This window comes from Somniosus microcephalus, chromosome 19 (genome assembly GCF_052327205.1).
Source record: "Somniosus microcephalus isolate GS21.2 chromosome 19, FLI_Smic_1.0, whole genome shotgun sequence".
NCBI classification, from domain to species: Eukaryota; Metazoa; Chordata; class Chondrichthyes; order Squaliformes; family Somniosidae; genus Somniosus; species Somniosus microcephalus.
The window spans coordinates 3,755,436-3,773,081 of NC_141005.1; the positions used below are offsets into that span (position 1 = coordinate 3,755,436).

Below are 17,646 nucleotides of genomic sequence, written 5' to 3' on the forward strand. Positions count from 1 at the left end.
GGCTGTAACTAGTGGGGTAACGCAAGGATCAGTGCTTGGGCCTCAGCTATTCACAATCCACATCAATGATTTGGATCAGGGGGCCAAATGTAATATATCCAAGTCTGCCGATGATACAAAGCCGGGTGGGAATGTAAGTTGTGAGGAGTATGCAAGGAGGCTTCAAGGGGATATAGACAGGTTAAGTGAGTGGGCAAGAACATGGCAAATGGAATATAATGTGGAGAAATGTGAAGTTATCCACTTCGGTAGGAAAAACAGAAAAGCAAAGTATTTTTTAAATGGTGAAAGATTGGGAAATGTTTGTGTTTATAGGGACCTGTCAGCGGACCTGAAGGGGAGTGAGAGCGGAGCCTGAGGATATAAAGAGCGCGGTAGAGCAAGGCCCGAGAGCGGAGGCAGCGGACCTGACAACAAAAACAAAGAGTGACGTCACAGGAAAGTGATTGGTTGGTCAGTATTTCTCTCGTTATCTTGGGCATTGGTTTAAGTTAAGAGCCGGGATTAAAAACTAAACGTTCAAAAAGAGGGAGCTGATTGGTGAGTATCTGGTAAGTGTTTTTACTTGGCTTTCTTAAAGTTTTTAAGTTTATTCCAGCTAGGTTAGTAAATAGTCTGTTAATTAGAGGTATGGCAGGGCAGCTCACACCCGTGGAGTGCACATCCTGTGCCATGTGGGAAGTCCTGGACACATCCCGTGGTCTGGACGACCACATATGTGGGAAGTGTCGCCAGCTACAGCAGCTCGAGCACCGGGTTACGGAGCTTGAGCAGCGGCTGCAGTCACTGCTGTGCATCCGCGAGGCTGAGAGCTGCGTGGATAGCACATTTCAGGAGGTGGTCACCCCGGAGCTTAAGAGGGTGCAGGCAGAGAGGGAATGGGTGACCGTCAGACAGAAGATGGCCACCAGGCAGGTAGTGCAGGAGTCCCCTGAGCCCATCTTGCTCACCGAATACTGGTGAGGGCGATGGTTCCTCTGGGGAGTGCAGCCAGAGCCAAGTCCACAGCACCATGGAAAGCTCAGCTGCACAGGGGCAGGGGGGGGGGGGTGGGGAGAGCAATAGTGATAGGGGATTCAATAGTTAGGGGAGCAGACAGGCATTTCTGCGGCCGCAGACGTGACTCCAGGATGGTATGTTGCCTCCCTGGTTCCAGGGTCAAGGATGTCACTGAACGGCTGTGGGACATTCTGAGGCGGGGGGGGTGGGGGGGGAGGGTGAACAGCCAGAGGTCGTGATCCATATGGGTACCAACGACATAGGTAGAAAGAAGGATGAGGTCCTGCAGGCAGAGTTTAGGGAGCTAGGAAAGAGGTTAAAAAGCAGGACCTCAAAAGTGGTAATCTCCGGATTACTACCAGTGCCACGTGCTAGTGAGTACAGGAATAGGAAGATAGAGCAGATGAATGCATGGCTGGAGAGATGGTGTAGGAGGGAGGGCTTTAGATTCCTGGGGAATTGGAACCGTTTCTGGGGGAGGCGGGACTTCTACAAGCCAGACGGGTTGCACCTCAACAGGAACGGGCCCAATATCTTCACGGGAGGGTTTGCTAGTGCTGTTGAGGAGGGTTTAAACTAGCTTGGGCAGGGGGATGGGAACCTAAGAATAGAGTCAGTAGGGAGGGAAGAGAAACTGGAATTGGAAAACAAAAACGTAGAAAGTAAATTGGAAGGACAGAGGAATCAAGGGCTAGATAGCAGTCAACAAGGAGGTTTCCCTGTACTAAATGGTACATACTTCAATGTAAGGAGTATAGTGAACAAAGCAGATGATGCTTGGGACCATGATATTATAGCTATTACAGAGACCTGGCTGAAAGAGGGGCAGGTATGGCAGCTCAACATTCCTGGTTACAGGGTTTTCAGACGGGATAGAGAGGGAGTTAAAAAGGGAGGGGGGGTCGCGGTTGTTGGAGGGATCATCAAACGAGGCCATATGGGTCGAATTGAAAAACAAAAAAGGGGCGATCATACTGCTGGGAATGTACTACAGACCCCCAAACAGTGAGAGGGAGATAGAAGAGCAAATATGTAGACAAATTTCTGAGAAGTGCAAAAACTATAGGGCAGTAATAGTAGGGGATTTCAACTACCCCAATATTAACTGGGATAAAATTAGTGTGAACGGTATAGAGGGTGCGGAATTCCTAAAATGCATCCAGGAGAACTTTTTTTAGCCCAACAAGGGAGGAGGCGGTTCTGGACTTCGTTTTAGGGAATGAAGCTGGGCAGGTAGAAGGCGTATCAGTGGGGGAGCATTTTGGTGCTAGTGACCATAATTCAGTTAGATTTAAGGTAGTTATGGAAAAAGACAAGGATAGACCAGGAATAAAAATTCTAAATTGGGGAAAAGCAAATTTTGGTAAGCTCAAAGGGGATTTAGCCATAGTGGACTGGAAACAGCTACTTGAAGGTAAATCGGTGTCAGAGCAGTGGGAGGCAGTCAAGGAGGAGATCCGGAGGGTTCAGACCAAATATGAGCCCTTAAAGAAAAAAGGTGGGACTAACAAATCTGGAGCCCCCTGGATGTCTAGGGACATACAGGGTAGGATAAAGAAAAAAAGGGAGGCGTACGACAGATACCGAGGGCTAAATACTGCAGAATCTTTAGAGGAGTACAGAAAGTGCAGGAGTGCAATGAAAAAGAATTATTAGGAAAGCAAAGAGAGAGCATGAAAAATTATTGGCAAATAAAATCAAGGAAAGCCCAAAGATGTTTTATAAATATATTAAGAGTAAGAGGATAACTAAAGAAAGGGTAGGGCCTATTAGAGATCATAAGGGTAATCTGTGTGGAGGCGGGAGACGTCGGTAGGGTTCTTAATGAATACTTTGGGCTCGATTTTCATTGAGCCATGGAGTCGAGCTTGGAGGCGTGCGGGGGGGGGGGGTTAAAATCGCAAAAACTGGCGGGCAGGACCCCCCCCCCCGGGCCTGGTTCCCGATTCCGAGCAATTTTAACTCAGGCGTGTCTAATGACCCCGACTCCGTCCCACATCCAACAGGCGGGACTGGTCTTTAAGGCCCTTAATTACTACTAAATGGCCTCTATAATCATATTTTAACAGGCCCTTGCAACTTTAACCCTTTTCCCACGTAAAACACGCCTGGTGGGAATCACGAATGTGAAACCTTCATTATTGGATTGCTGACTATCAACATCAGGTCAACCATTAAAGAGGAGATTTGATCAGCCATCATTTGCAGGTGGCAGGACTTAGTGATTTCAGGCCTGGGGCAACTTTTACAAGGCTTAACCACACCTGTGGAAGGTTGGAGCCTCACACCCATCTCCAGTGTGGCCTCCTGGGAAACCCCTCTCGCCACCTTCACTCAGCGCTTCCTCAACGGAGGCATATACCAGAAGCATGGGAGCCATTTATTTTCTTCCCATCTGGGCATTGGAGGAGCTCGAGCACCAGCCGCGGCAGCAGCAGAACCAGAAACAAAAGCAGCAGCAGGAGCGCCAGGCTGCTGCTCACCCACCTGAAGCTGCACAGGCCAGAAGGGGCCAGCGCCTGGAAGCCCGTTGGCGCAGGAGATAGCCCCCAAACAGGGTCTACAGACACAGGGTCAGCTATCTCAACATGTCTGAGCAGCAGTGCCAAAGGCGGCTCCAACTTTCGCGAGAGGTAGTGACTGACATCTGTGCAATGCTGCAGAAAGACCTGCTGCCCAGAGGACCAGGTGGACAAGCATTACCAGTGGCCGTCAAAGTCACCACCACTCAACTTTTTTGCCTTAGGCTCATTCCAGGGATCAGCAGCAGACATCAGCGGCATCTCCCAGGCGGCCGCACACACTTGCATCACGCAGGTAACCGATGCCCTCTTTGCCCTCGCGCACAATCACATCCATTTCACCAAGGATCGAGCAAGTGTCACGGCACAAGCGGTTGGATTAGCTCATCTGGCAGGCTTTCCATGGGTGCAGGGCGTCGTTGACTGCACACATGTGGCCCTTAGGGCGCCCCATCGCAATCCAGGTATTTTTGTCAACCGCAAGGGCTTCCACTCCCTCAATGTTCAGCTGGTGTGTGATCACAAGGAGGAGATTTTGCATGTTTGTGCCATGTACCCTGGCAGTTGCCATGACTCCTTCATACTGCGCCAGTCTAGTGTGCCTCCGCTATTCAGGCCGCCAGACCAACTTAACGGATGGCTACTTGGAGACAAGGGCTATCCCGAGGACGTGGCTGATGACGCCGTTGAGGAGGCCAACCAACGAAGCTGAGGAGCACTACAACTCCAGCCACATTTCCACCAGATCCATTGTCGAGCAAACCATTGGTTTGCTGAAGATGCGCTTCAGATGCCTGGATAGATCAGGTGGAGCCCTGCAGTACTCAGCAGCCAGGGTCTCCAGAATCATCGTGGTTTGCTGTGCACTTCACAACATGGCACAGCGTCGTGGCTTGCAGATTCCTGAGGACCAAGTGGCTCCTCACATATCCTCCTCAGATGAGGAGGAGGAGGCGGGCGAAAACGAACATCCTGCAGAGGCCCATCAACCAGCGGCAGCATTACGCGAGAAAATTGCTGCCCAGGATGCAAGGAACGCACTCATCCTGGCCAGATTTGCTTAGCCTAGTCAATCAAACACTTTTGCCTCGCAGCTTCTTACCTGAGCATCGACAATGGCCAAGACCCTGCGGATTCCTAGCTAGTTGACCAGCATACTGACAATTGCAAGTAATCCTAAGCCCTCAATGTGAATGTCCCATTCGCGAAATGACACATGCCACAACTACAGCAGTAGCCATCAGTAGCAAGAAACTGGAAAGTACTGAAGTACAAAGGGATCTGGGGGTCCTGGTGCACGAAACTCAAAAGGTTAGTATGCAGGTGCAGCAAGTGATTAAGAAGGCCAATGGAATGTTGGCTTTCATTGCTAGGGGGATAGAATATAAAAATAGGGAGGTATTGCTTCAGTTGTACAAGGTATTGGTGAGACCGCACCTGGAATACTGCATACAGTTTTGGTGTCCATACTTAAGAAAAGACATACTTGCTCGCGAGTCAGTACAAAGAAGGTTCACTCGGTTAATCCCGGGGATGAGGGGATGGACATATGAGGAGAGGTTGAGTAGATTGGGACTCTACTCATTGGAGTTCAGAAGAATGAGAGGCGATCTTACTGAAACATATAAGATTGTGAAGGGGTTGGATCGGGTGGATGCGGGGAGGATGTTCCCGATGATGGGTGAAACTAGAACTAGGGGGCATAGTCTTAGAATAAGGGGCTGCTCTTTCAAAACTGAGATGAGGAGGAACTACTTCACTCAGAGGGTGGTAGGTCCATGGAATATGCTGCCCCAAAAAGCTGTAGAAGCTACATCATTACATAAATTTAAAACAGAAATAGACAGTTTCCTAGAAGTAAAGGGAATTAAGGGTTACGGGGAGCGGGCAGGAATTTGGACATGAGTCTCGGTTCGGATCGGTCATGGCCCTGTGGGTAGCGGAGCGGGCCCAGGGGCCGTGTAGCCTGATCCTGCTCCTATTTCGTGTGTCTAATTCTGTTAGATTCAGGAGATGGTTCTGTGATAGTAGATTGGCGGTTAGGATCAGATCAGCCATGATCTTATTGAATGGCGGAGCAGGCTCGAGGGGCCGATTGGCCTACTCCTGCTCCTATTTCTTATGTTCTTATTTTTTATTAACATTATTAATCTGATGGCTATTTCTAACAATACATCAAATTTCACCCAAGTGACTACTTGTGCTTTATCGTCCTCTTACGCGTGCTCCTACGTAGTGGTTCCCCTGTGGCTTCAGCAGATGTGGAGGCCCCTTGCTCACTTTCCTGCTGCTCCTGTCTCGACACCTTTGGCGGGCGTCCTCTGGGGTTGCGAGCCTGTGAGGGCTCGTCAACAGTCTGCTGCTCCTGCGGCTGTGCAGGGGTTGAGACGTCTATCTCACTTGGGTGTGGACTCCGGTGGGGCTCTGACCGAGGGCTCTGCAGTGGCATGGAAGTGTGAGTGCTTGGAGAAGAACACCCCCTTCCTTGAGGTCTGCCACCAACCTCCCTCTCATGGGTCAGGTCCCCCTCCGTGCCTGCAAGTGGCTGGAGAGCACCTTGCTGCACATCAGGGGGGCCATGGGGACCCGTATCTGCAATGGCAGTCCTACTCAGAAGGACTTCCATGAAGGTCTGGTTTCTCTGTTCAATAGATGCCCATCGCTCCTCAAGAGATGTCATTCTATTCTGAACAATGACCATGTTTTCCATACCCTGGCGACTAAGCTACTCCATGGCTGTAGCCCTCCTCTCCTCTACCATAGCCATCCTCTCCTGTACGGTAGCCAGCCTTACCACGGAGGTAGCAATCGTTTCCACGGAGGTAGCCATCCTTTCCGTGTTGATGAGTTCATGCGCCAATGACTCCACAAAGGCTCTGCTCATGTTCGCTATGGACTCCTCCATTCGCTCCACACTCACAGCGACCCTAGAGACAAAACCTGCCAGAGACTCCTGCATCTGTGCCTGGAGTTCTATCACCTCTGATCTTATGGATGGACCCAGAGGCAGAGGGTCGACATGCTGCTGAGCCAAGCTGGCAGAGTCCTGCACCCTCCAACTAGGACTCTCCACTGCTGTCCCTGTCTCCACAATCTGCTGATGCTCACTTGTGAGCTGTGATACACCAGGTGACAACACTACTCTATGTCCCAAAGGTCCCACCGAGGTACGAGTGTCTGCGCTGGTGCTGGGTGCGCTGAATTCTGCTGACGCTGCACCCTCAGAGGTTGCAGCTTCCTCTGAGGAGTCTGGCTGCTCAGCCTCTTCTTCCTGGCTAGGGGGGACGGATGCTTGTGATGGTCCTGTGGGGGAGTATGGAAAGAGTCAGAGATGTGATGCAAAGGCTACATGCACATAGCTTTTTGCAGATGCTCATAAGTGCATCTGTTACAGCTTCACAATCATTATCAGCGACTCATGCAGTATCAAAGAGATGGGAAACTTTTCTGTCACCAGCTTGCTGAGTTGCACCCGTCTGTCCGTCCCCCACGCGCGAATCATCCTCAATGCCCATGATTTCCAGGACAGCCTCCTCCCATGGGGTCAGGTGGGCTATTGAGGGTGGCCCTCCTCCTGTCCTGGCTCGCTCTCTTTTGTTGTGAGCTCTCTTTTCCTGCAATGAGGGAGACAAGTGGAGGTTGAGTGAGAATGAAGGAGTGAGTGTAGAGATTGCATAGCATAGATACTTAGAAGGAGACAAAGATGGAGTGAGGCTGCAAGACCAAGGGCCCTTCCTGTATGTTGTCAGTTGTGTTCAAAGCATCAGAGTGATAGGGAGTGTGAGGGCTGCATGGTGGAATAGCTATGTGAATGTGAGCATAGAGAGAGGGGGAATGGGTAAGGGTGCATGGATGTGAGTGTCAAGTGGGATGTGGAGGAAGAGATTGCTAAAGCTGAGTGCTGGTGAGGAAAGGCAATGGGGATCAGATTGAGGGTGATGGGAAATTCATACTCACTTTTCCAGTGCGCTGAAGGTCATGAAATCATTTCCTGCACCGTATCAAGGTTCTGCGGGTGACTCCCAAGGAGTTGACCTCCTCAGCCACCTGCATCCACACAGCCTTGGTCTGAGTGGGAGGCCTCTTCCTCCCTGATGAAGGGAACAGGACCTCCCTGTTGGCCCTAGCCCCATCCACCAATGCCTGCAGTGCCGCCTCGTCAAAGCGAGGAGCTGCTCTTGCCCTCCCGCTTGTCATCTTTCCTGCAGGTCCCTCTGACACCAAATGGAGGAAGCTTGGAAGCCTGAAGAAGAAGCAAGGCTTGCTGTGGACCTTAAATGCAGCAGCAATTATGACGTCATCGGAGGGGACTTTCAGTCATGAAAAACCCCTTTGCAAACGCTTCCCACACGTTGGAAATCAATTGGCCAACTGAGTTAAAATTGCATCAATCTCCCACATCCATTTAGATTCGTGTGGGGAACACGAAATTCGGATAACACAACACCCTGCGCGCCTGAGTTAACATCGAGCCTTTTGTGTCTGTTTTCACAAAGGAGAGGGGCGAAGCAGACATTGCTATCGGGGAGGAGGAGTGTGAAATATTAGATGAAATAAACATAGTGAGAGAGGAAGTATTAAGGGGGTTAACAGCTTTAAAAGTGGATAAATCCCCAGGCCCGGATGAAATGTATCCCAGGCTGTTAAGCGAAGCAAAAGAGGAAATAGCAGAGGCCCTGACCATCATCTTTCAATCCTCTCTGGCTTCAGGTGTGGTTCCGGAGGACTGCTAATGTGGTACCCTTGTTTAAAAAGGGAGAGAAGGATAGACCGAGTAATTACAGGCCAGTCAGCCTAACCTCGGTGGTGGGAAAATTATTGGAAAAAGTTCTTCATTTAGAAAGACACGGATTAATGAAGGACAGTCAGTATGGATTTGTAAAGGGAAGGTCGTGTCTGACTAACTTGATTAAATTTTTTGAGGTAACAAGGAGGGTCAATGAGGGTCAATGAGGGTAGTGCGTTTGATGTAGTGTATATGGATTTTAGCAAAGCTTTTGATAAGGTCCCACATGGCAGACTGGTCATGAAAGTAAAAGCCCATGGGAACCAAGGCAAATTGGCAAGTTGGATCCAAAATTGGCTCAGAGGCAGGAAACAAAGGGTAATGGTTAATGGGTGTTTTTGTGACTGGAAGGCTGTTTTCAGTGGGGTTCTGCAGGGCTCAGTACTAGGTCCCTTACTTTTTATGGTATATATCAATGATTTAGATTTGAATGTAGGAAGTATGATTAAGAAGTTTGCAGATGATACTAAAATCGGCTGTGTGGTTGATAATGAAGAAGAAAGCTGTAGACTGCAGGAAGATATCAATGAACTGGTCAGGTGGGCAGAACAGTGGCAAATGAAATTCAATCCAGAGAAGTGTGAGGTAATGTATTTGGGGAGGGCTAACAAGGCAAGGGAATACACATTAAATGGTAGGACACTGAGAAGTGTAGAGGAACAAAGGGACCTTGGAGTGCAGGTCCACAGATCCCTGAAGGTAGCAGGCCAAGTGGATAAGGTGGTTAAGAAGGCATACGGAAAAAACAGAGTAAATTTGAAGAAAATGGGTTCTTATTTTGAACATCGCTACAATGCGGTGTGAAAGGGTCTAAGTGTGGTCAATATAATCCACATTTCCGTAAGTATAAAATATTGGCAAGATATTTTAGCAGCAAAACACCTGAATAGTACCGTGTTTGTGAATAGAAATACTTAATATTTAAACTCACACTTCACCACCAGTGTGATCCACTGTCTGACTGAAATAAGAAATAATTGATGCTAAAGTTTAATTTTGCAGGATGTGCTGGGAACTGTATATTGTGATCAATGTCCTCAGTGCATTCAATCTATTAATATCAGGATTATGTCATTGTTCCCAACCCTCTGATCATTCCACAGCTCTTTAATAGACACTCATTTCCAAACATACTTTCTTTCCTTCTAGTTCCATCTCCATTATAAGCTATCAATGTTCTTATTGAGTCTCCTGGATATCAATCGGTGATGTATCAATACTCGAGGCCAATAATTCGAAAGTCACAATGGACCTTTGAAAAACACCTTCACTTTCCTCTGGCCCAACAGCTCAAGTGTTGCAGACATGACACGGAATCAAAACACTCTCAAATGCCTCAAAGGGCCACATGTCCGAGGATGTCACGAACTCGATTCTCACAGACCTCGGGATCCAGGACGAGGAGAAGCAATCTTTCCGAAAGTCAGAATCCAACAATTACATAAAATCTGTGAGTTTATCACAGGAAATCAGTAAAAATCTTATTTTAGCCAAATCTAAACCCTAACCATAGTCCCTAAGCCTAATCCTAACCCCAACCCTGATCCTAACCCCAAACCTCTAACTCTAACCTTAGTGAGAGTGTCTGCACTAATGGGAGTGTCTGCATTAGTGGAAACCAATTCACAGTGACACAAAAGTGACAGTAAGTTGCACTCTCAGAATCCGATTAGATGGTGCTGAGTGTTTTTATTGAAGTCAAGCAGGAATTGAATGTGCTGAGCTGATTTCCAAAAGCTCAATTTTTTGCTCCTATTTCTGATGTTCTTATGTTCCTATGAACATTTGTTCACAACACCAGTCACACTATTGATGGTATACAAACACAAGAAGTGCTGTTATCAGGTGTTGTTCCCCCTAACCTTTTTTTGGGTGCACGGTCCCTTTAACAGGCTGCACAGCTTCTTCAAACTGTCGTGCATGCGCGAAATTTCACATTTAAAAAGCCGGTCCCAGGCTGCGCAGCTTAGAAGAAACGTCGTTTGTTATATAGACCAATGAATACATGTACAATATTCCCCTCCCTGCTTAAAGGGTGCAATCTGCATGTAAACATTTGGTGCCAGCCGTGGCTCAGTGGGTAGCACTCTTGCCTCTGAGTCAGAAGGTCGTGGGTTAAATCTCCACTCCAGAGACTTCAGCACATATCTTAGACTGCCACTTCGGCGCAGTATTGAGGGTGCGCTGCATTGTCGGAGGTGTCGTCTTTCGGTTGAGATGTTAAACTGAGGCCTTTAGGTGGCTGTAAAGGATCCCATGACATTATTCCAAAATGAGCAGGGTGATTCTCCTGGCGCCCTGCCCAACATTTATACCTCAACCAACACCATTCAAACAGATTGGTAACTTATCTAAATGCTGTTTGTGGGATCTTGCTGTGTCTTTGCCTACATTACAACAGTAACTAAACTTTAGAAATATTTTGTTGGGTGTAAATGCTTTGGGATGTCCTGAGGATGTGAAAGGCGCTATAGAAATGCAAGCTTGTTCTTCTTTCCTTAAATGATCCCATGCCAATCACAGCTAGGATAATATCCTTCAATTAAAATAAAATCAGACAAACACAGCCATTTAATCTCACCTCTCAGAAGTTGCAAGGACAAGTCCGCTGTACACCCGGGACAGGTCTCGCAGATTGAAGATGTAGTGAAATTTCGAAGGAGTTGGAGGCAGCTCCAGTACAATCAAGTTGTACAGCTGTAGAGTAGCTGTTGTCATCTTCATGCAGATGGCCTGAAGTTCTTCAGTGAAAGTCTGCACAACAAACAGCAATCATCTTAATAACACGGCACTACTCTCCTCTTTCTTTTTGTTCCTCACTGCTACCACGCTTCCTCGTTCAGTTGAGAAGGTGGTACGACATGGGTCCCTGCCTTTATTATCACACAAATGGTCATATCTCAGGGCACCTCACAGGAACAGGAGGCCATTCAGCCCCTCAAGCCTGTTCCGCCTTTCAATTAGATCATGGCTGATCTGTATCTAAACTCCATTTACCTGCCTTTGCTCTATATCCCTTGATGATACCCTTACCCAGCAAAAATCGATCAATCTCAGTCTTGAAAGCTCCAACTGACCCCCAGCATCCATAGCCTTTTGGGGGAAGAGAGTTCCAGATTCCCACTACATTTTGTGAGAAAACCTGCTTCCTGACATCACCTAAATGGCCTGGCTCTAAATTTAAGAATATGCCCATTTGTTCTGGGCTCCCCCACCAGAGGGAATAGTTTCTTTGGCGCCGATTTTAACTGCACCCACCAACCCCCCCCCCCCCCGCCCGGCGGAAACTGAGCCGGGGGGGGGGGGGGCAGCGGAAATGAGGAGAGCGACTTCCCCATCTGATCCCACTGACTTCCCGCCGTGTCCTGTTGTTCACCCGTTCTGTGGAGCAGGCGAGCAGGATGGTCGCCCCAAGCTGGCGGGTCTTCTATAAATATGTAGATCGGGGCCCGAGGACGACAATTTTAGTCTGCGGCCTGAGCGAGGGAGCAGTGAAGGCTTCCCCATCACACCAGGCCTGAGCGAGGGAGCAGCGAAGGCTTCCCCATCCCACCAGGCCTGCCGGGTGAGCAGCGACAGCTTCCCCATCCCACCAGGCCTGCTGGGTGAGCAGCAAAGGCTTCCCCATCACACCAGGCCTGCCGGGTGAGCAGCGATGGCTTCCCCATCACACCAGGCCTGCCGGGTGAGTAGCGATGGCTTCCCCATTACACCAGGCCTGCTGGGTGGGGGATTGTGGGCCGGAAGAGGCCCAGGCATGCAAGTTTATAATTGTGTTTTTAGCTGTCCTTTCGGCCAGGAGGTTGCCCCTCTCCCCGATCACATCTAGCACCCTGTCCCCCGATGACACCCAGATCCCCCTCCTCTGATGACACTCAGCACCCCCACCCATCCGATCACACCCAGACCACGACCCCCACTTATCCGAGTGGCCAGGACCGATCCCGCGGGTCCTCGGCTCTAGCCTGCTCCCCACTCCTGCTCACCGGCTGGGTTTGGTCTAGGCAGTATGATGGGCCGGGTCTCACTGTCCCGGGTTCTCCACCGCACCGTACCAGCCCCCACCCCAACCCCCACCAGTAAAATCAGGGCCTCCGTACCTACCCTATTGAATCCTTGTATCATTCGAAACGCCTTGATCAAAATACCCTTCAATCTTCTGAACTCAAGGCATACAAGCCTAGTCTGTCAGCTTTTCCTCAATTTAACCCTTTCAGCCCGGTATCACTCTGGTGAATCTGCCCTGCGCCCCCGCCAAGGCCAAGGCCAATATAGAGTCATGCAGCACAGAAAGAGGCCCTTCAGCCCATCGTGTCCGCACCGGCCATCAAGCCCTGTCTATTCTAATCTCATTTTACAGCACTTGGTCCGTAGCCTTGTATGTTATGGCGTTTCAAGTTCTCATCTAAATGCTTCTTGAATGTTGTGAGGGTTCCTGCCTCTGCCAACCTTTCAGGCAGAGTTCCAGATTTCAACCACCCTCTGGGTGAAAAAGTTTTTCCTCAAATCCCCTCTAAACCTCCTGCCCCTTACCTTGAAACTATGCCCCCTGGTTATTGACCCCTCCACCAAGGGGAAAAGTGGAGACTAATTTTGTCCCTCAGAATTTTTTCCAATAATTTCCCTACCACTGATGTTAGGCTCACTGGCCTGTAATTCCCTGGTTTATCCTTACTACCCTTCTTGAATAATGGTACTACGTTAGCTGTTCTCCAGTCCTCTGGCACCTCCCGTGTCCATAGAGGTTCTGAAAATTTGTGTCAAAGCCCCTGCAATCTCCTCCCTTGCCTCACACAGCAGCCTGGGATACATCCCGTCAGGGCCTGGGGATTTATCCACCTTTAAGCCCGCTAAAACCGCTAGTACCTCCTCCCTCTCAATACTAATTTGTTCAAGTATATCACAACCCCCCTGCCTGATTTCTATGCCTACATAGTCCTTCTTCATAGTGAACACAGATGCAAAATATTCATTTAAAACCTCACCTACATCTTCCGGCTCTACACACAGATTGCCACTTTGGTCCCTAATGGGCCCTACTCTTTCCCTGGTTATCCTCTTGCCCTTAATATACTTATAAAACACCTTGGGATTTTCCTATATTTTTCCCGCCAGTGTTTTTTCATGCCCCCTCTTCGCTCTCCTAATTTCTTTTTTAAGTACCCCCCTGCACTTTCTATACTCCTCTAGGGCTTCCACTGTTTTTAGTCCTTTGTATCTGCCAAAAGCCTCCCTTTTTTTCCTAATCCATTCTTGTATATCCCTTGACATCCAGGGTTCCCTGGGCTTGTTGGTCCTACCCTAGACCTTTACGGGAACATGTTGGCGTTGTACTCTCTCTATTTCCTTTCTGAAAGACTCCTTACAAGTAGCTGATCCCTTATATCCTTTTTGTCTCTTTTTTCTCTCTCTTAATCCAATCTTTATTTCCCTTTCTGTTACTGATTTGACACTGAATTCACCCACTCTAATTCGCCTTCCTTCTCAGTCCTTCCTCTGTTTATGTCTTAATCTTTGAATTTCATTGGTTAAGGAGATGTGCTGTTTGTCCCGTTGCTTACCGAGGTCCCAGATGCCCTCGCTGCGCCGTTATCAGATCGCACTTCCAGCAACATAAAATGTTGAGCTGAAGGGTGCAGGAACAAGGGTAACTAACAGGGCACGCCATGAGGTGCCCCGCTCCAGAAAATTCTGGGCCAATATTTTATTCAGGTTTGCAGTTGACCTTGGTCACAGAGGTCACGTTGAGCACGCCCATCACTGTCCAGCCTAAACTCAGCTAACCCAGGGCAAATCGGGGATCAAACATGGGACCTTCCTGCTCTCTATGGTTTGGTTTCCATCGAGAACCATCAGGAGAGCCTCCTATAACCAGTACTTATCTGAGTTTCTGAACTGAATTCCTGCAAAAGATTTTCATCATTAAGCTGTAATATAGAGGTGAAAATTACTCATTATTAGAAGGTTTTCTCCCAAAATGAGCAAGTATAGGAATTGGTTTCCTTTTTCCAATAATTACCATGGTGTGTCCTTTCAGAATTGAAGCATAAATTGAAAAGAGTGATATCTCCGCTGGAAATGTTACGTTGAAAACACAAAAGAGTGAGATAAATCTCGGATCCACTTCATTCCGTCCTCCTCCTGCTTTTCCCATTGCAGCGATAAAGCCCAGGTCTTTCAGGATCTTGTAGTTCAGTTCCTTAGCACGATCATACATTCCACCTTTCTCCAGGAGAAGTTTCAGCAGGGCTATGGGTTGCTGTGTACCATACTCATCGACCTAGTTTTCAACAATTAACAAAGTCAACTGAATCTTGAAACAAAAGAAGTGATTTTAGGAGGGTAATCATCTAATCAGACACGAGGCTGAATTATTTACATGTATAATAAAATTGAAACAGCTTCACTTTGTCACACTCTATTAGAAGCCTTTCTAAATGTTGAAGGGGTAAATTTCATGCTCCCAGTCAGGATTTTGAATGACGGGAGGTCAGTGTGTCAATTCACAGCTCACGTGATTTTCGATCCACTACTTTTAACTATTTTAGTTTTGCTCCTCATGCAAATATAACGGCTGTACGAGAGTGATGACAATTTCAGCAAAGGATTTTAATGGTGTCACACATGACAAAAGGAAAACTTCAGCAGTTTACACAGATAATCTGAATTTAGAGAATGCTTAGGACCGCTCCCTGCAAACTGTTAGCAAAACAGAAACTGCTGAAGGTACACAAGAAGGTCTGTCCAAATCTGTAAAGAGAAAATACAAGCTAATGTTTCAGGTAAATGTCCATCTTCAGGGCCCTATGTGTTGACTGAGATTTCTGTTTGCATCATTGTTGGTCTTAATGTTTTCAGAAGTGATCCTTTCCCTGGAAATGGGGAGCGCGTTTTGTGTCAACAATGGATAACTTTTTCTTGTTGCCATTCCTGCGCTGATACACTGGGACTCATAATACAGCCCGGGGACCAGCCCTGTTCCCTTCACCTGTGCTCCTCAGCAGACTTGCTGTCCCGTGTGCTTCTGGACCTCCATTCATGGCCTGCCCAGCTGTGGATTGTTGGCCTAGCTAGGATTTTCTCCTTTTCTAGCTATCCACGGAAAGTAGGGGAATGCTATTCAGAGGCTGGGTTAACCCAGCAGGTGGAAGAGCCCCATTGAAATACAACGATTGGTCCTACAGCTTCTTTCAGTGTGAGGAAATGCCTTGTATTGTCCTGCCAGCTGTCGATCATCCTCGCTGTATAGTGGCACCAAGTGTGGCAGCTGACCGCGAATCTGGTAAATATGACAGGAGGGCCTCCTCCTTCAAATCCCCATGGTAACCACACTAATGTTATTTTTTTAATGGCTGTTATTAAAGACTCAGGACATTGCCGAGCACATTGAAATCAGGGAGTCACAACAGCCTACAAACTAAAGGCTAAACAATGGAGTCACTTGTTGAACATTTTGCAGTTATTTCCCCACTATTTATGTGACTTTCAATGTACATTATTACTGCCTCCCATCATCCTAGGATGCAACATACAGTGATCAGTGTACTATTGTATAAGGGATAATGTACCTTAAAAAGAATCAATACTCTTATCATTGCCTAATTACTAAAAAATTACACAAGCCTCCCACCTACCCGTGGCATGTTCATGTCATCAATGAAGACTAAGAGACGCTTTCCCATGGGTGGTCCGTAGGTAACTTTGGTACGTTTCTCGACATTTGCCTCCAGGTTTCTTTGTACATTCATTGAGGTGGTACGAGATGAGAAGTTGATAGTCAACAACAGCTGAGTGATCAAGCAAACATATTTAAAACTTCTTAAACTGTCAACTGAAGTGAGCAATAGTTAGAGAGAGAGCTCGGAGGAATCATAGACTCTTACAGGACAAAAGGAGGCCATTCAGCCCATGGTGCCTGTGCCGGTCTTTGAAAGAGCTGTCCAATTAGTCCCACTCCCCAGCTTTTTCCCCGTAACCCTGCAAATTAGTTCTCTTCAAATACAGGTCCAATTGCCTTTTGAAAGTTCCTGTGGAATCTGCTTCCACTGCCCTTTCAGGGAGTGCGTTCCAGATCTTCTTAACCCTGTGTGTGAAGACATTTCTCCTCAGTTCCCCTCCAGTTCTTTTGCAAATTATTTTAAATCGATGTCCTCTGGTTACTGACCCACTTGCCAGAGGAAACAGTTTCTCCCTACTTGCTCTATTCAAAACCCCTCATAATTTTGAATACTTCTAATAGGTCTCCCCTTAACCTTCTTTGCTCTAAGGAGAACAATCCCAGCTTCTCCAATCTCTCCACATAACTGAAGTCCCTCATCCCTGGTATCATCCTGGTAAATCTCCTCTGTACCCTCTCCAGGGCCTTGACATCCTTCCTAAAGTGTGGTGCCTAGAATTGTACACAACACTCCAGCTGAGGCTGAACCAGTGAGTTGATATTCAATGCCCCTATTTACAAAGCCATATGCTTTCTTAACTGCCTGATCACCTTCAAGGATTTGTGAATATGCACCCCCAGGATCCTCTGCTCTTGCACCCTGCTCAAAATAGTCCCATTTAGATTATAGCAAAATACTGCAGATGCTGGAAACCCGAAATAACAACAGAAAATGCTGGAAAAACTCAGCAGGCCAGGCAACATCCGTGGAGAGAAATTAGAGTCGACGTTTCGGGTGAACCCTTTTTCAAAACTGGAAAGGAAATGAAATAGATCGAAGGCAGGGCTGCGATAGAACAAAAGAAGTAAAGAGACATTAAGAGGTATTCAAAACCAGATGAGATGGTAATAGGACAGAGGAGACAAAAGACGGCTCAGATTAGGTGTGAAGTGTACTGGCAGGATGAGAGACAGCTGCCGTGTGGGAGAGAGAAAAAAAAGGAAAGGGGGGGGCGGGGGAGGGAAAACCCAAAACAAAGGGGTGGAAAAAAATAAGTAAAAATGTAATAGGGGCCGAGGTTATGATCTGAAATTGTTGAACTCGATATTGAGTCCGGAAGGCTGCAAAGTGCCTAATCGGAAGATGAGGTGCTGTTCCTCGAGTTTACGTTGAGCTTCCGTGGAACAATGCAAGAGGCCAAGGATGGTGAGGTCCGAGTGGGAATGGAGCGGTGAATTAAAATGACAGGCGACCAGAAGGCTTCCGGTTTTCCCTCCCCGCCCCCCTTTCCTTTTTTTTCCTCTTGCAATTGTCAGTAAGCTGGACAAATAGCTAGGAATCCGCAGGGTCTTGGCCATTGTTGATGCTCAGGTAAGAAGCTGCGAGACAAAAGTGCTTGATTGGCTAGGCTAAGCAAATCTAGCCAGGATGAGTGCGTTCCTTGCATCCTGGGCAGCAATGT

General features: G+C 47.8%; 1 protein-coding gene across 1 annotated transcript in view; it reads right to left on the bottom strand.

Moving 5' to 3' along the window:
• dnah10 (dynein axonemal heavy chain 10) overlaps positions 1-17,646 on the bottom strand; it is a 304,418-nt gene that overhangs the window by 84,029 nt on the left and 202,743 nt on the right. The window contains exons 46-48 of the mRNA XM_086011825.1: positions 15,942-16,094; positions 14,327-14,587; positions 10,889-11,061 (exon numbers count right to left, since the gene is read on the bottom strand). Coding sequence (XP_085867951.1) covers positions 10,889-11,061; positions 14,327-14,587; positions 15,942-16,094 — 587 coding nt within the window. The remainder of the gene's footprint in view (positions 1-10,888; positions 11,062-14,326; positions 14,588-15,941; positions 16,095-17,646) is intronic.